Source organism: Dunckerocampus dactyliophorus, chromosome 2 (genome assembly GCF_027744805.1).
Source record: "Dunckerocampus dactyliophorus isolate RoL2022-P2 chromosome 2, RoL_Ddac_1.1, whole genome shotgun sequence".
NCBI classification, from domain to species: domain Eukaryota; kingdom Metazoa; phylum Chordata; class Actinopteri; order Syngnathiformes; family Syngnathidae; genus Dunckerocampus; species Dunckerocampus dactyliophorus.
This window is the reverse complement of record NC_072820.1, coordinates 4639201-4665168: the sequence shown is the minus strand read 5'-3', so window position 1 is coordinate 4665168 and position 25968 is coordinate 4639201. Positions and strand designations below refer to the sequence as shown.

General features: G+C 40.8%; 1 protein-coding gene across 2 annotated transcripts; it reads left to right on the top strand.

Moving 5' to 3' along the window:
• Nucleotides 1-2231: 2231 nt before the first annotated feature.
• dis3l2 (DIS3 like 3'-5' exoribonuclease 2) lies at nucleotides 2232-24370 on the top strand. 2 transcript variants are annotated; one of them, XM_054767312.1, is made up of 22 exons: nucleotides 2232-2550; nucleotides 2623-2698; nucleotides 2780-3539; nucleotides 3607-3737; nucleotides 5727-5780; nucleotides 6205-6306; nucleotides 6967-7117; nucleotides 8194-8255; nucleotides 8361-8590; nucleotides 8659-8832; nucleotides 9009-9088; nucleotides 11953-12065; nucleotides 12752-12859; nucleotides 15633-15866; nucleotides 15967-16046; nucleotides 16142-16325; nucleotides 17657-17743; nucleotides 17867-18014; nucleotides 18094-18224; nucleotides 19175-19279; nucleotides 20375-20479; nucleotides 22090-24370. In XM_054767312.1, exons 3-22 carry the CDS (start codon nucleotides 2795-2797, stop codon nucleotides 22189-22191), a joined length of 3126 nt encoding a protein of 1041 aa, XP_054623287.1. In that variant the 5' UTR covers nucleotides 2232-2550; nucleotides 2623-2698; nucleotides 2780-2794; the 3' UTR covers nucleotides 22192-24370. The 2 variants fall into 2 exon arrangements, with proteins under 2 accessions (XP_054623287.1, XP_054623286.1); XM_054767311.1 differs by having other exon boundaries at nucleotides 2232-2698.
• Nucleotides 24371-25968: the final 1598 nt, after the last annotated feature.

Below are 25968 nucleotides of genomic sequence, written 5' to 3'. Positions count from 1 at the left end.
CTTTCCTCACTTTGGGGAACACATTTTGAGTAACACACGAGCACGAGTCTTATTTATGTCTTAAATGGCTCATTAACTCTTATTTTGCCTACTATATTGTGACAGTGTAAAGGTGACTACGGGGCTTTTAGTTCATGTCTAGAGGGCTCTAATAATGTTTTTAAACAAATGTAGAAGGTTGAACGGTTGTTTTCTATGCTCTAACTATGAAAATATTCCATTTCTGAATAAGGAATCCTAATATTTTTTAGCTTTTGTCAGTGTTAACAGACTTATATACTATCTGGTATTTTTTAGCTTTTGTCAGTGTTAACAGACTTATATACTATCTGGTATTTTTTAGCTTTTGTCAGTGTTAACAGACTTATATACTATCTGTACTGCAGCAAGCCACGAATGTCTTGCATGGGTCCAGATTTAAAAAAACAGAACCGCCTGAACCGTCAATAATTAGAGGGAATGGGAGGATGGACCGCTTCAAATTTGTGATGAAAGTACCTCCGCAGGTTATATTCCGTCGTTTACTTCATTACAAAGTTTACTTCATTACTGCAAGTTCGATAAGTACGTATTTTGGAGCCCAGTCCAATTTACAGTGTTGTTCGGGCCGTCTTCTACTACTGCTGCTTCAGTGTGACTCAAAAGCCTCAGTCTTGCCCCCAGCTTTGGCGGGCAGGATGTAGCCCGTACGTCGCCTATTGAGGACCACTGGACTACAGTATTGGGGAACTCAAACGCAAAAACAACTGAACACTTTTTGAATTGCATATTCTTCCATGGCCGAGTCGGTGGCCTGATCTCAACCTGACAGAACTTGCTTTTCACAAACTAAAGACAAAAGTGACCCATAGTGTTGATGGCTGCAGTAAAGTCCTGGCAGAACATCTCCAGGGAGGAAGCATTTTGCAATTTGGCTGTCATGTGACCGCAATTGACTTTTTGCCTCGTACTTGCGTGACTCTTCCGTGCTGACTCTTCTGTCATCGGTTAGAACGCCCATGGGAGCCCATCTCGCAATGTTCTGCGGACATGTCTAGTTTGTTGTCTCTTGCGCTTTGCAGAGATGGTCTGTTGTCAGCCTGAGAGTGAAAATGGGCGTTGCACTGGCCAAGGTGACTCACGGGCTGCTGCCACGGCAGTAGAAAGTGATGACTGTAGACACTCTCCCCTACATGATGGCCACTGCAGCCACTAATGAAGAAGGTAACCTATTTGGCCCTGCAGCATCTGCAATTACACTTGTAGCTCTCACATCTGTGCAGACATAAGACTTAGAGGGGAAAAAGATGACACTGCGTGAGATGAGTGCTCCTGACCCCGCTATTTCATCCTCTTTTACAAGCTGCACTGCCTCTCCTAATGTAATGAATATTTCATAGTCATTTGCTTCTTCATCTGCATGCTTTACAACTTGAGTCCGTGCACCCACAACCATGGTAGAGACTGCTGCACCAGCCATCTTTACCACTTTGCTCGCTCAGAGGTTTAGGGTTTGATCAGAGGAAACCAATGAAGGAAAAAATGCTGGGTGTCCTTTTCTTCCCGAAAGCCAGCTGCATTCAAACAAAAATGTGTCACTCAAGGACTATTCTATTTATAAGTTAGCATACCTTTGCCTCTAATTTTATATACCGTCATTTGAAAATGTTACGACACCTCATGCGCAGTGCACTCCAAATCTGACAAAACATGCACAAAATTATAGAACATCATGCAGTGTCCTGATTGTGTCACATGACTGTACATCTAAGTGAGTTATATGCACATCTGAATGTGACAGCACAATCGTGTGTGCGTCAACTCACTTGAGTCCTACCATAATAACTCTTTAAACACAATAACAGCAAAAAAAATGCAAAAATCACACTTTCATACACACATACACACAATTTCAGTCAGTTAAGTACACTGAGGCAGTCAAATCTGTGCTGCCCTCTAGCGGTGTACGACTTAAATCGTCAAGCTTGCGTTACTTGTAGTCGGTCACTCCTGAATGCGAGTAAAAAGTCCAGCTAAACTTTGACATTGTAAGCCATGCATCAATATTTACTATATAATATATATTTGACAATAATATATCTACGTTTAAAACACACTTCGATTTAGGAGGGTGGTTGAGGGTATTTTAGGAACAGGTGGGGAGGGGGTTAGAGATATACAGAGGGTAGTGATAGAATATTTGAAAGACACAGGATTATATAATAGAATATAGATAATAATTAGATAATTTTATTATAGTATTATTATTAAGATTATTATTATTAGTAGTAGTATAAGTAGTATCCACATTATCTAAGTTAGTATAAAGTAAGATACTGTATGTGGCCCATGTTACATACTCCGGTACAATAGGTGGCGGTATGCACCTTTTAAAGTCATGGTTGCAACCCGCCATTAAACTAAAAGAAGAAGAAGAAGAGGGTAGTTGAGGACTTAGGGAACAGTATTTCCGACAACAGATGGATACCATGAACGCAACTGTTTATGACGACACAGGAAGTGATCGCGTTAGGCTAGCTGTTTGAGCTAGCAGTTTGCTTCTAACTGGTGGTAGGTAACCACGTTCAAGTCTTTGGTAAGTTGTTGTTCGTGTATTTTGGTTAATTTAGACACTTTTGGAAGTTTGTCCCTCAGCGAGTGCGCCAACAAACAATTCGACGCTATCGGCTAACAGTAGCTAAACCTGTGTAAATATTTGGTAAGTTACAGAGGGTGCACCATTTGTTTATACTTTGCAAAGACTGCTTGGGCAATCCTCGTTAATTGAATTGCCCCTTAGGTTGATTGGCTCCAGATGGATTCTCCTCGGCAATCTAACCGGTCCAGCCAAAAACGAGAAGTAAAGGTCAGCCAAAGTGAGTCCAAAACTCCTCGTCGTAAAGATGCCTATGCCAGGCTTCTGAGCCAGCACCGCAGCTGCACTTTCACCAAATTCCTGGAGCAGTATGCCCAGGAGTCTCTCCCAAGGGAAGACAATGGGCCGGGTGTACCGCTTAAAGCTCAGGGTGACAGGTTGAACATGCACCAACAAAAAGTGGACCCAGTACCAAATATTTCATCTGATTCCAGTGACTTTTCCCCCTCTTCCTGGAAAGACAAAGGAGACGAGAGCTCCCTGTCTTTGTATATGATGAAATTAAGCATTCACAATGCACAGCAAGATGGTGAAAGGAAACCGGGTGTGTCTGAGAAGCAGCGAAAGACACAGAGAAGGGATACCGCCACCAGCCAAGATGGAGACATTGAGTCCGGTGAGGAGCTCAGTGTTTTAGGACCAAATGACACCAAGAAGCACCAGCGTCAGCGGAAGAAAACCAAAGACTCCAACAAGGACATCTCAAAGGATGGCGGCCTGTTGGTGGAGTACAAATCCTGCTCAAACAAACCTGAGCAAGAGGACACAAAGAAGGCAAAAAAAAATAATCTATCCAAGCAGCCGGACGATAAGATAAAAGATTCGATAACAAAATGTGGAGGCGACTGTCACAAGCCAAGACCTAAGTCCCCTCATGATAAAAACAAACAGCAAGCGCCCACAGGTACATTCAGTTTAATTTCATGTTTATTTTGTATTTTGATCTTTCAAATAACTCAATTTGGTTTCAGCGTCCAGTGTCAACTCGACTGCAGAGAAGAATAAGAACAGAGGAGGCAGGGGGTCGAGGAAACAAGTGTTTGAACCGTATATGACCTCTGAGGACGTTTCTCACGGCCTTAAACGGGGAGAACTTATTCAGGTACAATTCCTGAGATGGTGGCCACATTTCTGAGCATATTTTAAGCCACATAAGTATAATGTTCTGGTGTGATTCTTTTTGGACCCCAACATCACAACATGCATTATCATGTTTGCCATCAAATAAGTGACTTAATGAGTTCAAAAAGTTGCAAATAACTAATTCAGTTTGCGTTTAAATATTGTTTGTAATTATGTTCTGTTGTTAGATTTTTGAAAGCGAACGGTAAATTCGCAAAAATGACATTTACAGTTGTTGGCGCCACCCTTGATGAGGTAGCTCTCGCAGTTCAGCCTCATTCCGGAAGTGACGTCATCGGGGTGACGCCTCTCGGCTAAAGCGGAGTAAACAAACGCTTCTCGAGGTAGATGGTCGACTTGGTTCAGTATATTTTTCATCCAAGCAGTCATGCCAAGATGCTGTGTTGCCGCTGGATGTTGACAGATTCTGAGTGATACTGTAAGTTTGTTCTTTTTTCCAAAAAGAGGAAGGTTTAAGACAAAAATGGACAAAACAAGTGCAGAGAACAAAAGACAGATGGACGCCCACCTGAGTTCTGTTCTGTGCAGTGACCATTTCACTGGTGACTGCTATGAAGGAACATGTTTTTAAGAAGCATTTGGCTTGAAAGTACGGTATAAACGCATTTTGAAAAAGAATGCTATTCCGCCGGTAAACAGGGAAAAAAAAGGCAAGAAGAACAACGTCAAAGTTGTAGAGTAAGTCATGTCTGGTTTACATAATGTATTCTAAACACTATTCCATGATAGCGACAAGGCTGTAAAGCAGGGGTAGGGAACCTATGGCTCGGGAGCCAGATGTGGCTCTTTTGATGACTGCATCTGGCTCTCAAACATGTCTTAACACGATAAAAATGTATTTTAGTTTTTTTTTTGTTCGCTCACCTTTAAAGTACATTACAGAAATCCCAGTGTTAAAAATAATGCTCAAAATATAAAACTTTCTTATGCGTTTTAGTCCATCCATCCATTTTCTACCTCAATGCGGTGTGGCCAGTGCCAGCTGTCCTTCCGATATTTTCCGGGTCAGACACCAAAATTGGATAATGCGGTAGCCTACGCGCATCATTGAGATGTCAAGAAGTAGCTAATTCTGTAGAGCCGACCCTTTTGACAAAGAAGATGGTGAAAAGAAAAAGATACGGAGTACGGTGCAAATCCACGCAGCACCAGAAGTCGCATTAATGGTAAGAAGTATTTTATTTATTATTGGATAGCTTCAGTATAACAATGTTAATAAAAAGAATAACTTTAGAGACTTTAGAGGTCTTGCTTAAAAATGCCCACATTTAGTTGTATTCAATGTTAAAAAATATTATGTGGCTCTCCCGGAAATACATTTTAAAATATGTGGCTTTTATGGCTCTCTTAGCCAAAAAGGTTCCCGACCCCTGCTGTAAAGCATTGTACATGTTATATAAGCATCTTTTCACAGCATATGTATGTTTACTGTGAGGGGTGGCGACTGCGACGAAATATAAAATAAATCAGGCTATAAAACCCCCTTTACGCTCATTAAGAAGCTGATTTAAACAATAATTGAAGGATAAGCAACTCTAGAGTCATTTACTCTTCCCATTCTGTGTTTTGAAGGCGACCGATCTTCATCTCCATGTCTTAAGTCCATGTTCTGCAAGTTCTCTTAGTTCATCTCCAAATGTTTCTCCCTTCTTTTCTCCGCCCAAAACTATTGACAAATCGCTTAAATCCTCGCTATAATCACTGTACACACCCTCTGTCTCGTACACCGCTATGTTTGTTTACCTGAGTGGTGAACAGCGAGAGCGAGCTTGTCATGGCTGGCGCCATGAACTACAAATGTCATTTTTTTGCGAATTTACCATTCACCTTCAAACAATATGTAACATATTTAAGCCAAGTTGATCAATCATGTCAGCGACCCTTTAAATAGTGGTACAACGTAGGAAAGCTGTTGTGGCCTAAATTGATGGGTATTATTTTCTTCTAGGGACAACTGCGAATCAACCCCAAGAAGTACCATGAAGCGTTCATCCCATCCCCTGTAAGTACTTTTTGTCGTCAAATTTGCATGTAATTTAAAACAAGACTTATGCATATCTTTTTAAAGAGAAATCCTGGTGCTATTATTAGTAGCAACTTCCACATCTCACCTTTGATGACGGTGGTAATGCACAATGCCTGGCCGTGTGGAGGTGCCCTGCATTCCTGGGTTGTCTGCATTTTCACACTTCGCCTTTTGTGATCGCTCGTGTTTGATTACCGAGTAAATGCATGACGCAAGAAACACCGTATACCGCGTGGGAGTTCGAAGTGGAGTTACGATTCATATGACCGCCTCACAGGTAGCGCGAAACCCATTAGTGGCGGTCCACCCCAAGTAAAAGAATGTAAGGGAAACGCTGCTCTTTGCTGAAATGTGTACCGTACATGGGTCACCGAAATGACATAATTGTGTTCGCTCACAGGATGACACTCGAGATATCTTTTTGGATGGGATTATAGCTCGTAACAGGGCACTGAATGGAGACATAGTTGTGGTGCAAGTCTTACCACGGGAGCAATGGAAGGTAAATTCAACTCTCATGTACAGTATACAGGGTGTCCCAAAAACATGTATACACACTTTAAATAGGTGTTTAACTAGGTGTTTATTATTATATGTTACATTTTCCAAGTGTCACCGACTGTTTTCAAACTGACGTCCGTCGTGGTCCAGACACTGCTGACAACACGAAGCAATGGAATCGCTCACGTCACGAAACAGTTCCCTGGGTTTATGCGTGCATTCACGTTCAATGGCTGCTCTCAACCCAGCGACTGTTGCAGCTCTCATAGCGTAGACTTTGGCGTTTAGGTATCCCCATTAAAAAAAAGTCTAGTAGTGTGAGGTCTGGTGAACAAGGAGGGCATTCAATGAAACCCCTTCGTCCAATGCACCTGTTTGGCAAGGTCTCATCAAGGAAGGATTTAACATCACAGTAGTAGTGTGGGCGTGCTCCATCATGCTGAAAAAAAAAAAACCTCTTCGTCTTTAAAGTCTTCTCTAACACGTGGGGTGACAGACTGTTACAGCAAGTGTATACATTTTTTTGGGACACCCTGTATGTAATAGTTTTAACCATGGCACCACCAACCTGGATCCTCTGAAGTTGAATTGTTATTCAGACAAATATTTTTGTAAACGTACTAAAACATAATTTTGGTGTCATAAATGTTTGCCCGTGTAGGTTGTGAGGTCGGACACTGACTGTGAAGGAGCCAGTGAGCCAGAGACCCAGAAGGCACGTGTGCTACAAACTACACAGAATAAGATGGAGCAAAAGCCACACGTGTCTGTGGAAGAACAGCATAGCGACCCGGATGAACTTGCATGCAAAGGTCAGAACATGACCCTTCATGCTCATTTTACCATTCATGGAACAGTACGTTTTTTGTTTTTTTTTAATAAATACATTGTAGTGCCCCACAACGACATGCAGCCATCCAAAATGTATCCTGACTGTAGCAAGGCTTATATACTAGTTGTACGTATCTCCGTAAAGGGCAAGAGAAGCGCGGAGGTTGTTTTTGCCGGCGTTTATCTGTTTGTTTGTGTTCAAAATAACTTGAAAAGTTCTGAATGGATTTGGATGACATTTTCAAGAATTGTCAAAAATGGGATATGGAAGAACTGATGATATTTTGAGGGTGATCCGGATCACCGTCTGGACCCAGGAATTTTTTAAGAGGATTCTTTGACATTACGAGTTCGTACCATTTTCGGCATTTGTGCATATAACTCCACAAGTTGTGTGACCCGGAGGAGTTTGCAGCTGTGGAATGGGGCGGAGCAAGCATTTCACAGTATGCTTTGTTGAAGTTAAAATGATCACTTTTGAGTGTCTTATTCCCATTTCAGGTGGTATTTTGGACAGACAAGTTGGAATAGTTTTAAAGTGGTGTGGTTTTCAGTCGGGTGCAGTACTACTCCTGTTACTTTGAGTCCAAATCTGACACCTTCAGCAACAATGGTTGTGTAACTAGTGCTATTTACAGTAGTAGTGTGACCACTTATGGAGTAGTTTAAACTGACAATTACATTATTGTGCAGATGATTGTGAGCACGTTGTTTGATGAGACCCGCGATATGGCCCAATCTAATCCTACTCTATTTTCCAAACGCTTTTACGGGCCTTCAGTTTGACACATGTCACACAGAGTATTGTTTTGTTACCCTAACTTGGTACATAAAACGCTAAGTAGAAACAAACAGAAATGCAGTGTGTTGTACAACAATGTAGTGTTAAATTAATACTGCGACAGTGTCAACATGATTAAAATCTTTGGTGAGGAAGAATTTTGATGCAGATCTCAGTAGATTGTGCAGGCATTGTGTGGTTGTATAACATTCCAAGCGCTCACTTGCATCCAAATGAAGTAATAACAGCTGTTTTTTTTCTGTCATCTGTTTGCAGGCCCACTGAGAAACACCTTAACACCACAGTCCAATGGGGAAATGCTCCAGATGACTGCTAAAGTGAGCTCTCAATCTACCTGCTTTTTATGATAATTATCTACTAGATGTTATTGTTGGTGGTGATGGGCGTTCATGAGTATACCCTTTTCATCGTCCATGTGTCAGGTGGTGTACATTGTTGAAAAGAAGCACTCAAGGGCTGTGACAGGCGCCCTAAAATTTCTGCCCGACAAACCTTTTGCCATGTTCTCCCCCGTGGACCACCGCGTGCCAAGGATTAATGTTCCCCTAACTGACTGCCCAGAGGACTTTAGCTCCCGCCCGGGGGATTACGCCAACACCCTGTTCATCTGCCGTATCACCAACTGGCCATCTGACAATAACTTTGCAGAAGGGTGAGTAGCGTGGTCTGTAAATAACAAGCACTGCGTTCTCATTGTTTTCTGTTTTTTTGGTCCGTCAGCCGACTGGCCAAGACGTTGGGTCAAGCTGGAGAAATCGAGCCGGAAACCGAAGGTATTCTGGTAGAGTATGACGTCGATTTTTCGGAGTTCTCAGATGAAGTGTTAGACTGCTTGCCCAAGAATGTGCCGTGGATCATCCCACCTGAGGAGATGACCAAGAGAAGAGACCTAAGGTGGGGACAGTATGCTTTAGAATGATTCTTTTATGTGCTATTGCCGTGTAAATAAGAGTGACTTCCCTGGTCACTGCACAATTGAAAGTGGTAAGCTTGAGCTTGGTACGCTTGTGCATTTTATTAGGCGATATATTCATTTTACTCATAAAGGACAATTGTGCTTTCATGTGTAGGAAGGAGTGCATCTTCACAATTGACCCAGCGACTGCCAGAGACCTGGATGATGCCTTGTCTTGTAAACAGCTGCCAGATGGTAATTCACACTTTGGTAGATACAGTACATCCTGTGTCTCACCTAAGTGAGTACACCACTCACATTTCACAACCGTTATTACAGCATATCTTCTCAAGGGGCAATACTTAAAGGGATAGTTTGGATTTTTTGACGTGTGACAAGTAGTATGATCGGTTCTGGTCGGATTTCCGTAACGGGGAAGATAGTTCTGCTTAGTTGCTGGGACATTTAAGTAAAGAGCCTTCTCAAAACAATATGCGTTCAAAAGAGTAATACATTTGCAACCTCCAAAAAATTAGACCTCACAAATCGCTATGCGTAACATTTATATCCCGCTGTGTCGCCTCTCCATTCGTGTGTATGTGATGAAGACGCATCATCTTCCACTGTGGAACACACACAACCAAGATGACCGCGGCACTCCATCACAGAGGCGACAGTGCGCTGGGACACAGCGGGAGACAAATACAACGCAGAATGATTTGTGAGGTCTGATTTATTTTTATTTTTATTTTTTTTGAGGAGGCATTTTTATGATGCAAATGTTTTACTCTTTTGAACCCACATTGTCTTGAGAAGCCAAACTCTTTACTTAAATGACCCGGCAACTTAGCAGAACTACGTTCGTCACGGAAATCCGACCAGAACTGGACTCGTGGGACCAAATGGGCGGGTAAGTCACTGTTGATATAGTCCAGTGCTGATGGGGACGTCATACAACTTTATGTCAGAAAATCCGAACTACCTCTTTAAAGGAAAACTGCAGTTTTTCAAAAACAGCTTAAAAGACTCAGCTAAGAATGCATGTAATGGGAAACACTTATTCCGTCTATAAAGCCTTCTGAAAAAATTCCAAAAAGCACCAACAACGCGCCATTTACATATACTGTGACGTGCATATTAACCAAGCTACAGCGACATAGTTATTATTATTGTTATTATTATTATTATTATTATTATTATTATTATTATTATTATTAACATTGTTACGCTGAACTACTTTACTGGTGTGTTGACACCTCGCTGGTGCTAGCTACTAACCACACACTTGCCCGCAGTGCGTCACAATGCCTCAGGCCACTGCCGAAAGGTAACGCTACATATTGGAGCTGCCGCTACTGCTGCTGCTGTTTTTATTCATGAATTTTCTAAAGTTAATGCTAAATGTAGCATTCGTTTCTAAGTTGCTCTGTGAAATCAATGCACCCAGGAAGGAAGTTCCGGTAATGCTTAAAAGGACCAAAATACTATAAGCATTACATATTATCATGAATGTACCTGTTACTACATGGTCACAGCATGTATATAAAACCTTGTTGGAGGTGTTTCAGTACCGGTCTTTGTAGGCGGCATCGGTGTGTGCCATTACGTGAAGTAATGAGCTGTCTCTTTTTTATCTGTTTTTATATCTTCAGAATGCCCAGAAAAAAGATAGACGTGTGTTTATGCCTTACATAAGGATTGTGGATGATGAGCAAAATTACTGAAAAAGTGCAGTTTTCCTTAAAGAAATGAAACTTGGATTGTATTGCAGGATGGATATACAAGCCACTGTAATGACTCAACACACCGCCATTGTTGTCTAAATAGCCGGCAACACAGGTGAGCACAGTTGTGGCCAAAGGTTTTGAGAATGACGCAAGTATTGGTTCACAAAGTTTGCTGCTTCAGTGTTTTTGTCAGCTCTTACTATGTTCCCCAAACCACTTAATTATCACTTTTGCCTTTGGAAAAGGCATTGGTCGTCACCAAACTGTTGTACTGTATGGTTGGGAGAAGTTGGTTCTGGAGGCTGTTGTGGTGCCATTGTTTATGTGTCCTCAGGAGTCCAATACCTATCTTGTGCAGAATACCAGTCTGCCCCTGATGTTTTTCCGAGAGAGGAGTGGCTTCTGTGCACCCTTCTTGACACCAGGACACCTTCCAAAAGTCTTCGCCTCACTGTGCGTGCAGAAGCACTCACATCTGCCTGCTACCATTCCTGAGCAAGCGCTGCACTGGTGGTGCCCCCATCCTGCAGCTAAATCAACTTTCTTAGACAGTCCAGATGCTCGCTGGACTTTCTTGGGTGCCCTGAAACCTTCTTCACAGCAATTGAACCTCTCTCCTTGAAGTTCTTAATGGTCTGATAAATGTTTGGTTTACGTTCCATCCTACTAACAGCAATATGTGTGCCTGTGAAGCCCTTTTTTGTGCAAAGCAGTGATGACTTCACGTCTTTCCTTGCAAGTAACAACAAAGATTTCAAGCACCACCCCCCTTTTTAAAGCTTCCAGTGTATTATTCTCACTCAATCAGGATGACAGAGTCATCACCAGCCTTTGTCTTTGTCAACACTCTTACGTATGTTGACCAGAGAATCACGAACATGATGTCAGTTGGTCCTATTGTAGCAGGGCTGAAATGCAGTGGAAATGTTTTTTTTAAGTTTAAGTTCATTTTCATGACAAAGAGGAACTTTGCAATTAATTGCCACTGATCTTATCACTCTTCATAAGGGGTATATCCAAATTGCCATCATAAAAACTGATGTAGCAGACTTTGTGAAAATTAATATTTGTGTCATTCTCAAAACTTTTGGCCATGACTGCACACCTGACAGTGGACAAATCAATACTGTTTTCCACCTTTTACACTAACGATTCTAATACAACTAAGTTACATCCACGTTTCTTTTCTGTCGTAGTGTCTCCTGAAAAGATTTAATAAAAAGGTTGCTGAAATGAAAGGGGTGTCCCCACATTTTCGCTGCAGTCAGACGTGACTTCAGTGAAGCGCCCTTCAATTCACACCTCCTTCCAGAGGGTCCATGACTGGGGATCCTGGTGGTCTTTTTGCACTTATTGGAGAATGTCCTCAAAGTGTGTTTTCATTTCATACAGGCAACTATGAGGTGGGAGTCCACATTGCCGATGTCAGTTATTTTGTCGAGGAGGGCAACGCTTTGGATACCATTGCTAGCCAGCGAGCCACAAGTGTGTACCTTGTTCAAAAAGTGAGTAGCTTTTTGTCACTTTATTGGAAAATTCTGTTTGATACCTCAAATATCATCATGGCCCCTTTTGGATTATTTGGTGTTTTTGGGTTGCAGCTACAGGTGTCATGAGTCACAAGACAAGACGATACACAAGATTGAGTCGGCGAGACGAGATTTTAACTTTACTTTTATAAGAAAGCCACAATGAAAAAATATTTAAAATATATTGCAATCTACTAATATAATTTCTACAGCATTACACTCATCTCATCGCATTCTCTGTGCATGCTACCGGCCCCGCCTCCACCCACTGAGACGAAGAGACTGTATGACTGACAAAAGGGCTCACCCCGTTCATGCCCTTGTTGTACAGAACAAATTTGCCAAGGTGCTGAAAGCACAGAATGCACAGAGTGAACTCTCTTCCTGCCTGTTTGGAGGTGGGAGACGAGGAAAACAGACACGCATGCCTATGGCAATATATTGAGGCTGGCAAAATTACCCAGTTCGTTTTCATTTACTGTGTGATTAAATCATTTATTTATTATCGTCCCAGGCCTAGTGCCCACAAGCCTTTTTTTTTTTTTTTTTTTCTGAACAAGAAATATTGTCACATTTTAATCTCGCGACACGTCTATTTGTAGCTCATTAGCCACTGTCTTAATGCTCATTTCAACGTGATCTTGTGCGTCATCACTCTCCAGGTGATCCCTATGTTACCTAGGCTGCTTTGTGAGGAGCTCTGCAGTCTGAACCCTCTCACTGACAGGCTCACCTTCTCTGTCATTTGGAAAATCTCACCAGAAGGAAAGGTATGTATATACACAACCACATGATAATTTCAGTGTCGAAACGGTGAAGTCAAATTTCATTTGAACTAAAACTAAATGTGTTTGTTGCCATAGTCTTGTTATGCGTTGTTCCCCATATAGTAAATAAATAATGTATAGTAGATACCTGCTTTTTGTGGGGGTTTCTGCCCGGGACCATCAGCAAATGGCGAAAGTCTGCGAGGAGTTGATCCCCATAAGTTTCTTGATCTTATCCCCCCCCCCCCTTTTTTTTTAAATGTTGTAAGAAGGCTAAATATGGGGGAGATATATATGTGTATATACCTGTGTGTGTGTGTGTGTGTGTGTGTGTGTGTGTGTATATATATATATATATATATATATATATATATATATATATATATATATATATATATATATAAAACAAAACTTTGTTTTATTATTAGTTATTAGCTTCTTCTCTTGGACATTTTTTTTTTTTCAATTTTTCCTGTTTTTTTTGGTTTAATTTTAGTTGTACACTTGCCGTGGGCCAGTTTAAAAAAAATAAAATTAAAAAAAAAGCCAAGTGCCGCAAATGGCTCCCGGGCTGCACTTTGGACACCTCTCCCCTAGACAGACCAAGGGGGTATTCTGCAAAGCGAGTTTAGTGGGTTAGCAAGCTGTGTTGAGTGGAAAGCCTGACTTGCCTGTTGAGCGAAGGTAGCGATCTTTTAAAGCAGCCATGTCACCCTGAAAGTGCCACTGTTTCACTGTTTAGCTAATTCGGAGATGGCGTCACCATTTATCCGTTGCCCCCGAGGGGACATGGAGGAAAAACAAATGGGGGGAAAAAAGAGCGTTCCCTGATATTAACTATCTATAAGAGAGAGAGATTTTCAGACGAGGGAATACACTAGATATGTTCACACGAGCACCAGGAATAAAATGCAAAATGTAATATTGTAATAATGCAATATGACTACATGTCACAGCACAGTTGCGAGTTCTCAGCCGGTTAGTCTTCTGATATTACAATGCAAGCACTCTCAGGCATCAAGCAACTGAAAGAAAACACGTGGTTATGTCAACACTGCCATCTAATGGTCACAACCAGATACAACATGAAGACACATTTCAAGATTAACAAACGACAGTTGTTGCTCCAATGTATTTATTTTTTAAATGGGTAAGTGTTAAAAAGTCCAAGTTGTGCAGTGTTGAGCGTTGATAAATGAAAAGACTAGTAGGGTATAGTTAGTATAAGAAATCAGTGCTAACTTGGCAATTACATGCTCACCATTATTCTGTCAGCGGTCCTCCCTCACTGTATTGGTGGCGACTGTGTTGCTTTTAGCAGTCATAATCTTTTGGGAACTCCTCATAACGCCCCATAATAATTACTTGCTCATCTTGTATAAAATACACCAGCCGGGATGGCTACATATTTGAGCAGAAGTAGAATAATATGCCGTCAAGCGCCCCCTTTCATGTGAACTTGCACTTAGCACAAAGCCAAGAACCGGACTTGACAAAGTTAGCCGATAACCACCGTTGCAGTACCGTTTAGTTCTGCTTGGGGAATTTAGGTTCTGTTAAGCTGCATCTTGAGTACAAAGCCTGGGTTGGCTGAGCTGCTTTTGCAGAATACCCCCCCAAATCAATCAAAATCAATGGTGGTCTGGTCTGCAACAGATCAGAAAAGAGCCAACAATGTTGATCAGTGTTGTCCAAAGTAAAATCTGATGTGTGTGAATATCATGTTTTGTCTAAAACACAAAGTCCGTAGGTCTGCTTTTATGGATGACTAAGGAAATAAAAGATAAAAGAACATTTTGAGAGGCTGAATTCAGAGGATATTTACATTACCATCCATTCATCTTCTTTGCTGCTTTTCCTCACTTGGGTCGCGGGCATATGCCCGAGCCTATCCCAGCCGACTTAGGGCCAGCGGCGGACTGGTTGCCAGCCAATGGCAGGGCACATATAGACACATTCATGCCTGTGGAAAATTTTGAATCGCCAATTAACCTAACATGCATGTTTTTGGAAAGTGGGAGTACTTGGAGAAAACCCACGCATGGGGAGAACATGCAAACTCCACACAGAGATGCCCAAGCGGGGATTCGAACCCTGATCGTCCAGACCTCCTGACTGTGTGGCCACCGTGCTAACCACTAGGCCGCTGTGTGGCCTGATATTTACATTTTTAGAAAAAAACCTATGAATCGAAAGCCAAAATAGTTGTAGATTAACGGAATAATCGATTAATTGTTAATTGTTGCAGCTCTAATAATGTAAGATGAGCAGATGGAATTGATGTAGAAGTTATGTTTCACTTTTGCATCTCACGGCGACTGTGGGACATTCAAGTACCGCCAAACATGTGAAATCTCAATGCTTGAAGAAAAAACATGAACAGTGAAGCTTAAAGACATAGATATGCTTTTTTATTTATTTATTTATTTTACAGTGGTACATGTATGCTGTACATCTTGCCTGTATTATCACGTGTTTACAAATTATTTCTCAGAAATTATTTCTGACTTAAAGTGAATGAGAAAAGATGGCTTATTTTTGGAGAGAAAAAATAAAAATATCTTTTGTGACCTAAAATCGACAAATTTGCAGTGCTGTGGATGCTGGAAACTAAAACTAAATTTAAAAAAAAATAGCCATTTTGAAGAAATGCAGAGAAAATGTTAAAACTTAGACACCTGCAAGACTTGACACTTCAAAACGAAGACCGTTCATGAAGTAGACATGGCCAAATACTGTACAGTCATCCTCATTTGTCTTTTCTTCCTTCCAACAGATCCTGAGTGAGTGGTTTGGCCGCTCTGTGATTCGCTCCTGTGTCAAATTGAGTTACGACCACGCTCAGAGCATGATCGAGGCCCCCGAGAAGATGTTTGCGGCAGAAGAGCTGCCACCTGTGGACCCCGAGCACCCCATTGATGAGATCCACCAAGCTGTGCTGAACCTACACTACATTGCCAAAAACCTGAGAGCCCAGCGTTTCTATGGTGGAGCGCTCCGACTGGATCAGGTTAGCCCTCCTGTGCTGCCTGATTTGAACTATGAGTGGCTACAAGGACATTTTGAGGTTTAATCATCCACTTTACCATCCACTTTTTGCTTTGTTTTAGCTGAAACTGTCTTTCACTTTGGACAAAGAGACCATGATGCCTCAAGGCTGCTACATTTACCAGTACCGGGACAGTAACAAGTTGGTATTGAAGCTCAAATATCAAGCTTTGGACTGAAGTTTGTTAAGAAGTGCTTAAAAACCACCCTTGTGTGCCTTGGTCCCTTTTCACTCAGGTTGGTTGAGGAGTTCATGCTTCTGGCTAACATCGCCACAGCCAACCATATTTACAAACGCTTCCCTGAGCTGGCATTGCTCAGACGCCACCCTCCACCCAAGGCTAAGATGGTGGATGAGCTGCAGGAGCTGTGTGACCAGCTGGGCATCGACATTGACCTTTCATCCGCTGGTGCATTGCATGTTGGTGCTCACTCATTGCAACTTGTACAGATAAAACAGTTCAAAGTGACCTTAGTCCTAATGTTGTTCATCTACTGACATTTTAATGGAAAATTGCACTTTAAAAAACATTTTGGCCATCATCATGCACAGTCCTTATGTGAGACATGAACACACGTCTTTCTCTTTTCTGTGCCTTCTAAAGATATAAAAACGGCTAAAAAGGGGCATCCCATTGATGCACGTAATGGGACACACCTATTCTGCCTACGAAGCTTGCTATTAAAACACCTCCAAGGTTTTATGGTTTTATAATCATGCTGTGATCGTGTAGTAACATGTACATTCATGATAACATGTGATGCTTACAGTATTTTGCTGTATTTTGGTCCTTTTAAGTATTCTCGGAACTTCCTTCCTGGGCGCATTGACAACATAAAAACGAACGCCTACACCAGCATTCACTTTTCCAAACTCAAAAACACTCAGCAGTGGCGCCAGCTCCGATATGTAGCGGCACCTTTCGGTAGTGGCCTGACGCGCTGCGAGTGTCACTACGCCATTGGGGTAGTTCTTCAGTGTAACAATCATAATAATAATTACAATGTCACTGTAGCTCGATTAATATGCACGTCACATTATATGTAAATGGTGCGTTGTTTTTGGTTTTTGGAGGTTTTTTCAGAAGGCTTTATAGGCCGAATAGGTGTGTCCCATTACACACATTCTATGCTGCCTTTTTTTTTTTTTTTTTTTTTTTAGCTGTTTTTATATTTTTTAGAAGGCACCAAAAAGAGAGACGTGTGTTCATGTCTCACATAAGGATAGTGGATGATGGGCAAAACATTTTTTTTAAAGTGCAGTTTTTCTTTTAACACTTTAGTAATGGTCATGGTTTGACTTACTTTGAACGTGCATACAAGGTTACATTAGTGCACATCACATATCTACAGTATAACTACTACTGTAGTATAATAAAGCATGTACATTAGTGCATTGATAAGTAAATACCTCCAAGTAAATAAGTTTAGTAGTTACAGTTGGCATAAGATACATGAGTACAGAATATATTCTCTTTAGAAATAAGGTTCAGGGTAATGAACACAGTGTGGTTCAGTATTCTTAGCACCCTGCAAACACCATACAGAATTGTGTTGTTATTACATTGTAAGTTCTTTGCTCAGTCCGTTCCATTATTTAATTCCACATACTGATACTGTATGATGAAAGTTTGTGGTGTTTTTAAGTTTAGTTTGTCCCTAAGGTCGTACTTGTCCTTTTTTGTTGAGAAGAATTGTGTTCCAGTATTTGTTAATGGATTGAATATTTTCTCTCTTTTTCTAAACATGTAGAAGAGTCTACTTGCCACACTTGGCATTGATGAATATTCTACTGCTAGGAAGGAAGTCCTCACCCATATGTGCTCCAGACCCATGCAGGTTAGCTTCATTGTTTACCGTCTATTTAGATTAGATTGATGTGACAAAAATGTGTCTCTAACAGACACATATCGGATAAAGTGTTTTTTTTTTTTTTGGGTCGTGATTTTGTGTATTTTCTAGATGGCGCTGTACTTTTGTACAGGTGTACTCCACGACGAGAAGCTTTTTAAGCATTACGCCCTGAACGTTCCTCTGTACACTCACTTCACGTCACCCATCCGACGCTACGCCGACATCATCGTGCACCGACTTCTGGCGTCTTCGCTGAGTATGGCATTGAACACAACGCACGAGTCCGTTTTCGTGGCAGCGGCAGAAATGTTCTCACTCTTTGTATGTTCATGCAGAGTGTGGTCCTAAGTTAGGACTGTCGACAGAGGGAGTCCAAAAACAGGCGTTGCGCTGCAATGAAAAGAAGACTGCATCCAAAAGAGTTCAAGAGCTCAGCTCTGAGCTGTTCTTTGGAGTATTTGTGAAGGTGGGTGACCCCAGCCACAGCGTTTGGTACACCTTTTAAAATGTATAATGAATGAATAACCAATGAGGTCCAACAAGGTGCCTTGACAAAGGTAACCAGAAAGGCACTCGGTAGTGTGCATAGCTCTCCTAAAATGGAAGGATTGTGGTCTGCATTCCAACACAAAGTATTCCTGGCAAGGAGCAGTTTAAAAAATGGTCTATATGAGTTGATGACCGAGTTATTTGGTGTTCATAAGTCTGATGGCAGGAGGTTACTCCAAACGTACCGTAGCCTCCTGCCTGAGGGGAGGGGGTCAAGCAGATTGTGTCCAGGGTGAGAAGGGTCAGCTGTGATCCGGCCATCGCGCCTCCGAGTCTTGAAGACATACTGGGCCCTGGAGAGATGGAAGGGTGCAGCCGATCTCCTTCTCAGCCGCATGCACAACGTGCTGCAGTCTGTGCCCGTCCCTGGCAGTGTCCCCAGTGATTGTGGAGGTGAGGGTGGACTCGATGATGGTCGTGCAGAACTGCACCAGCATCTTGGTTGGCAGCTTGAGTTTACTCAGCTGCCACAGGAAGAACGTCTTCTGCTGGGCCTTTTTGATGGTCCCTAGGAATGGGGGGGTTTGACTTTCCTGAAGTCCATAGTCATCTCCACAGTCTTCTGGCCGTTCAGCTCCAGATTGTGACTGCACCAGGACACCATCCTGCCCACCTCCCTCCTGCAGGACAGTATCATCCACAAACCTTATCAGTTAACTTGCAATTGTGAAGAATATAGACATTTTTTGGATAAAAATCTGTTTTTTTTTAAACCACTGTTGGCAACATATGCTAGCCAGTGGTGGTGGTCTTATATTTTTGGGGGTGAAGAAAGTGTCATTTGGAGCACTTTTTTAAATAGTGCTTTATTTACGATGCAACCGTCCACTTTTAGTATTGCAGTTATTTTGAGGTTGTGTTCAACAGGACTGTGGCCCCCTGGACTCTGAAGCTATGGTGATGGGCGTGTTGGATCAGTCCTTTGATGTGCTGGTTCTTCGCTACGGGGTGCAGAAACGCATCTACTGCAAGGTTAGCCACAGTATACGTTATGAACAAATGCTTCAGCTATCATTTCATAGTTACATTTTGTTTGTTTTTTGTTTTTTTTTAAGTTTCCAAATGTTTAAGCTTTCTTCTTTTCATAATATTATGACTTTATTCCCATAATATAACTTCCCCCAACCTAATTTTCCAAAAATGACAACTTGATTTTGTTTTAATATTTCAACTTAAAAAAATAACCATTAAAATGACTTTATTTTTCCTCATAATATCCCATTTGTTCATTAAATTCATTCATTTATTAAAATTGCTACTTTTTTCTCATTAGAATACGACTTTTTTTCTCATATTTTGACTATTCTTCTAAAATTACAGCTATTTTTTTTTCCATTTCTGCTGTTGATTTTTTTTAATTTCCCAGCTATATCAACATTCTTCTTGTCGTAATTATGACTTTATTCTTGTAACATAACTTCTTCTGCTGCAAGATTTTCCAAAAATTACACCTTTTGCTTGTCTTGCTTATTATGACTTTTAAAAAGTGTTTTTCTCCTACTATTTCAACTTTGCTACTAAAACGATGTTATGTTTTCTCATATTACAAAGTTATTCTCGTAAAATTATTAGATTACAACTTTTTTCTCTTAATATTTTGACTATTTTTGGAAAATTACAACTATTTTTTTCCCCTTAAAAAAAAAAAGTCTTTTTAATGATATTTTTAGAATGTGCGACAGGCCGATCAAAAAGCAGCCTCGAGCCGCACTTTGAACACCCCCTGTCTAGCATGTCTGCAAAGCCTTTGAACAAGCACCATGGTTTATCTTTATGAGAAGCGCCAATCAGTGTACTGCACTGCCAACCGCTCAGAGCATCTACGCTGCCTAATTGTTTAACAGAATTTCTGAACAAGTACAAATGAAAGCGTTTCAATCAAGTAACCGTGTAATTATGCTTGATGAGCAAATCAGCTCAGCACGTGTACGTCTCTACTGTCACTTCTTATCTACCTGGAGGCCACATTTTAACTGGCATGACAGCTGTGAAAAGGAAAGAGAAGCCGTGCACAGTCGCACGATGCTTGATTTATTCCAACAAACCATTTGTCTCTGTGGCCATCAGTCTGTTGCCGGCCTGGCCTCTTTCCAGCATCGCAAGGTAGGGAAAAAATCAGAGCTGACTCTCCTGTGGACGCCAGAGGACCTACAGGGAACCCCAGTAGAGCAGGTAAGACTAGTCTGTTAATAGCAATCCTGTCAGTTTCAAGTGAATGTTGACAAATACGGTGGTACCTTGGTTAACGTCTGCCTCGGTTAGCACATTTTTTAGTTAACCTCCAACATTTTTGTTGTTTGTTTATACCGCCATCTTGGATCATGCGCCCAAGATGAAGTCTCGCAATACTATGCATTGTGGGTGCCATTTTTAGGGCAACAGCTTTTGTTTATATCAGAGTTGATGCTGCCAGAGAGAGATACACAACTTAAGAAAAACAGTCATGGAAAAAATGATTAGACCGCCCTTGTTTCTTCAGTTTAGTGATCCATTTTAATGCCTGGTACAACTAAAGGCACATTTTTTTGGACAAATATAATGATAACAAATATAGCGCATAAGAGTTGAATTTGTAAGAGCTGATATCTAGCAACTTCCATGGTTTTCTTGATAATAACCAAAATCACGTAAGTTCTTACATGAGTAGCTATAGCACTGTACTGCCAAAAATGTAACTCTTATGAGCTAATTTTTGTTATCATTATTACATTTGTCCAAACAAAGGTACCTTTAGGGGTATCAGGCATTAAAATGAAACTGTAGAAACAAGGATGGTCTAATAAATGTATTTACTTTCTACAAAGGAATTTAAGTTAATGCCTCTCGTTTATACATTCACACACGTACTAATACACTTAGGTAGAGTTAGGCACCAAAAACAACGTATTTAATCTTCTCAGATGGCTAAGATAGGACTTCATGGATCCCACACAGGTAGTAATTCATATTACATCAGCTATAGAGCACAAAGTAGTGTCACAGTGCAGCTTATACACAGTGTATGTATGTCTGTGTGTGTGTATTTAAGTAAGTTTAATGATTAGTTTTACAGCAATAAAATAAGAACATTAAGCTATCAATCAAAAATAACAATCAGCAAATTTATGTATTTTAAACAATACCCCTTTAACTAAAAATGATTTCAATATTTCCAAAAAATAACATAAATCAAGGCACAAGAAACAGAAATGTATTCTTGTATAAAATATGTAATACATTAATTATCTAATCAGAGATGGGTGGAGTGGCTAACAAAACAGCTGTACTCATTTAAGAGTATTGTTACTTTACAGCAATTTTACTCAAGAAAAAGATATGTGATGTTATATGGGATATCGGTAGCAGTTGATACCTGAATAGGAAATTGAGAGTTGGACAATATTGGTTATCAGCAAAAAAAAAAAAAAGCCAATATCGGACCTCCCTAATTGTGATGCATCCATAATGCCCAACGCTAATGTAAAACTAATTGTCTATAAAATGTGTTTTGTGTTAAAAGTTTTGGGTGTCTATAATGGATTAGTTGGATTTACAGTATTTTCTATGGTAAAACTTGCCTTGGTTGGAGTCCATTTTGGTTTGAGTTGAACCTTCTGGAACAGATTAATGACGTTACCCAAGGCATCACTGTAATTACTGTATTTTTTTCCATGACTGTAGCAAATACTAAACTTTGTACATAATCGCAAATTTCCAAGTATGCATTCTATTTGTTTTAGAGGAAGACCGGGGGGGGGTTAATGAAAAAACTATTGGTTTGTGAATTGCTGATTTCTCCTTAGGTCATTTCCATCTTCACACTGGTGGAGGTGCAGCTCAAAGCAGACAGCGTGCCCATGAAATACAGCGCAGTGCTCAAGAGGCCCAGTGCAAACACATCTTAAATACTTCCCTGCGCTCTGTAACTGCCGGACACGTACAGTAAGCAGCGTTACTCGGTTTTACGCATGGACATCACCATTAGCGCCAAACCACTTGTACGTAGTCTAACATGGTGTGACTTGAATTAATTTACTTGGGAATCGTGGTATCACTCTGAAGTAGTCGGTAATAGCTTTTAGCCTCATTTACTCTGTGCAGGAATTGTTCTAATTATGAATTTTGAACAATTTTTTTTTAGTATTTTTTTTTTTACCACAGTACATGTACGGTAAGTGGTATTTAAAAAAAGGGAATAGAATGTGAACTCATTTTATCATTTTACTTCAGGCTTATGCCACAGTTAGCATTTGCACTTGTCAACTAGTACTTCTTAATGATGACGTAATTGCAGCGTTTTATGCAGTGAAACACATATATTTCACAAAGTACCGCTTATGGTTTACATTTAAGTTCCTAGAAATGCCATACCCAAGGCCTAAACGTAGGTCTGGTATTGCTTACCTTAATAAGCTGAATAATTTATTCATCTTTGTCGTTTTTACTACAAGATTGATTGACTTGAATGTAAATTGCTGCTGAGTTCTTCATTAATTGTATTCTAATGTGCTTGGAAGCTTCTTTTTTTAAGGACTGATACTTTTAAACAAGCTTCCCTTTTTGCTTTAACAGTACCTCAGTTGAGTTCATGCTGAATTGTGCCATTTGATTAGGTTTTTTTCCTGTCTTGAAAGCATGCATGGTTTAGTTTGCGTTCCATTTTGACATGAGCTTTAAAGGAAAACTGCACTTAAAAAAAAAAAATTTGCCCACAAATCTCACGTACAACATGAACATGCATGTCTTTCTCTTTTCTCTGTGTTCTAAAGATATAAAACCGGTGAAAAGAGACAGCTCATTACTGCACGTAATGGGACACACCTATGCCGCCTACAAAGACCGCTATTAAAATACCTCCAAAAACCTCCATCAAGGTTTTATGGTTTTATATCCATGCTGTGCCAATGTAGTAACAGGTACATTCATGATAACATGTAATACTTAGTGTTTTGGTCCTTGTAAGCTTTACCAGAACTTCCTTCCTGAATGCATTGATTTCATACAGCAAGATGGAAATGACCGCTACACCTTGCATTAGCTTTTCCAAACTCAAAAATAAAAGCACAGCAGCAACTCTAATGTGTAGCGTTACCTTTCGGTAGTGGCCTGAGCTCTGTGGCGCGGGGGCGAGTGTGTGGTGAAGCTGGTCGCTAGCCGGCTAGTAGCTAGCCCAAGTGGAGTGGCAAGGTGTCAGTATGCCAGTAAAGTAGTTCTTAAGTGTAACAATGTTGCGCGAGCGGCTGCACGGTGGCCTATTGGCGAGCTTGTTGGACACACAGTCAGGAGATTGGGAAGATCTGGGTTGGAATCTCCGTTGCGCATCTCTGTGTGGTGTTTGCATGTTCCCCCTGTGCATGCGTGGGTTTTCTCCCTCATTCCAAAAACATGCATGTTAGGTTAATTGGAGACTCTAAATTTTCCATAGGTATGAATGTGAGAGTCTTTATGTGCCCTGATTGACTGGCGACCAGTCCAGGGTGTACCCCGCCTCTCGCCCGAAGTCAGCTGGGATAGGCTCCAGCAGACCCTAGTGAGGATAAGAGGCATAGAAGATGGATGGATGTTGCGCTAGCTTGGTTAATAGGCACATCACATTATATGTAAATGGAATGTTGTTGGTGCTTTTAGGAGTTTTTTCAGAAGGCCTTATAGGAGGAATAGGTTTTTCCCATTACGTGCATTCTTAGCTGCATCTTTTTAGCTGTTTTTGTATCTTCAGAACGCACGGAAAAGAGAAAGACGTGTGTTCATGTCTCTCGTAAGGATTGTGCATGATGGGCAAAAGTGCAGTTTTCCTTTTAGACATATGAAATACATTAGTTTTAATTGCCAAACAAGTGGACTGTTTGTGATGGGGGTGGGCGTGGGAATGTGTATAGAAAAAGTTATTTTGCAGTGTCATCGTCATGTGTAACCTCACTTACTCGACAGGCAATGGTGTGCCGCAGCCTTTTTTTTGACATGTTTATCGGATGTCATGACAGAAAGGCAGCAAGAGAGTGCGAGAAAAAGACGACTTTAACCTCTGTCGCTAGATAAATAAACCCATGCATACTTGAAAATGTGTTCTGCTGTGTCACTCTTTTTTTTCTTCTTCTTCTTTCTAAATAGACAAATATATTGTGACAGCTCACAGGGGAGTGTCTGCAGTCAACAATTACAAACTGCAAGCACTCTCAGGTGACTCCAGGCAGTCCGCACTGGGTACACCTTTCAGTGGAGACATCCCTTACACATTTTTATTTCACATTTGTAACACTTGAGTGATAAAAGAAACATTGCCAATTATCGGTGCGTCATGCTGATAAACCTCTCCAAAAAGGCGTGTCTGTAAAGAAATAGACATTGGGTGTGACGATTTATGCAACCTATTTTAGTACCTTATCAAATCTGTCCCCTTCAAAAAAGAAATGCTGTTTCTCAACCGGGTTATGTAGGTATTCATTATTTATTTATACTGGTTTTGTCTGGTTTACATTACACAACTTATTTATAAGCAACATAAAAGAGTTCTACGCTGGTGTGACAATGAAACAAAAGTAGGGTAGAAGTCGATCTTTATTTCTAGACTTACTATGACGTGTTATCATCGCCACGCCTATGCACTCCATGGCGCGATAAACCCATCAATCTTTGTGTTGCCACAGTAGCACCCGGAACTTTTACTTTATGATCATCTGGTGTCAAGGTCAGCTGCATTTTATGTCTTTCCAGGGCCCAAACTCTTGTCTAGTATGTCTGTTGTGGGAGAAGTTTATTTTTACAGTATGCTGCTAAAGCAACATTTAGTGTATTTTCCGGACTAGAAGTCCCGATTTTTGTCATAGTTTGACTGGTCCTGCGATTTGCATATAAAAAATATTTATAGATAATTGAACCTGTTTTTAAGTGTTAATTCATACTAAATGTTGTGAACAAAGGAGTGAACGTTACCAATGAGTAGGCTTGTGACAATACATGCTGCTTATTATGTTCATTCAGCCCAGCGGTGCCCATTACGTCGATCGCGATCTACCGTACCTTTAGATCGCCACGGTAGTTTGGGTTGATCGCGTCAACGTCACTTTGCAGATGTCATATGACATCAGTCAGCTGACATTAAGCTCCCCTCCTGATTCGCTCTTGCTCCCCCGCGGCATGTCAAGATATTACTGATAAACTAACTCAGCGGTAAGATGCTTATAGTTATAGTAAAGTTGTCCTTTGACTTATGAGAAAGTGTATTGGTTGATGGCTTTGCTTCGCATCATGAACTCCGCTAGAGAAATCAGTGTTTTCTCCACGTCCGCTTCTTAAACTATTATTTCATGATGAAATGGAACATGTGCCCATTGCTGAAACCTTTTTAATATGTTGCCTTGACTTCGGCTGCATTGTCTTTTGCATCATCATCTTAAATTCTTGTATATGGGTAGTGTTTGATATCAAATGCTAACTGGATGTAACACATGAACTGTGTGCCCTAATGAACGTTACATAGCTAATTTGCCTGACATATTACCAGTACTCAGGTTATGTACACAACTATTGGGGAATCGTGTGTAATTATCTTTATTGCCATACTGAATCTAATTATGATATCAGCTACTTTGATTATGTGTCAGCTTTGAAAATGTGCATGTGAAATACTAATCATTAATATGTACAATAGTATTTCAAAGTTTACCGGTTAGATTTTATGT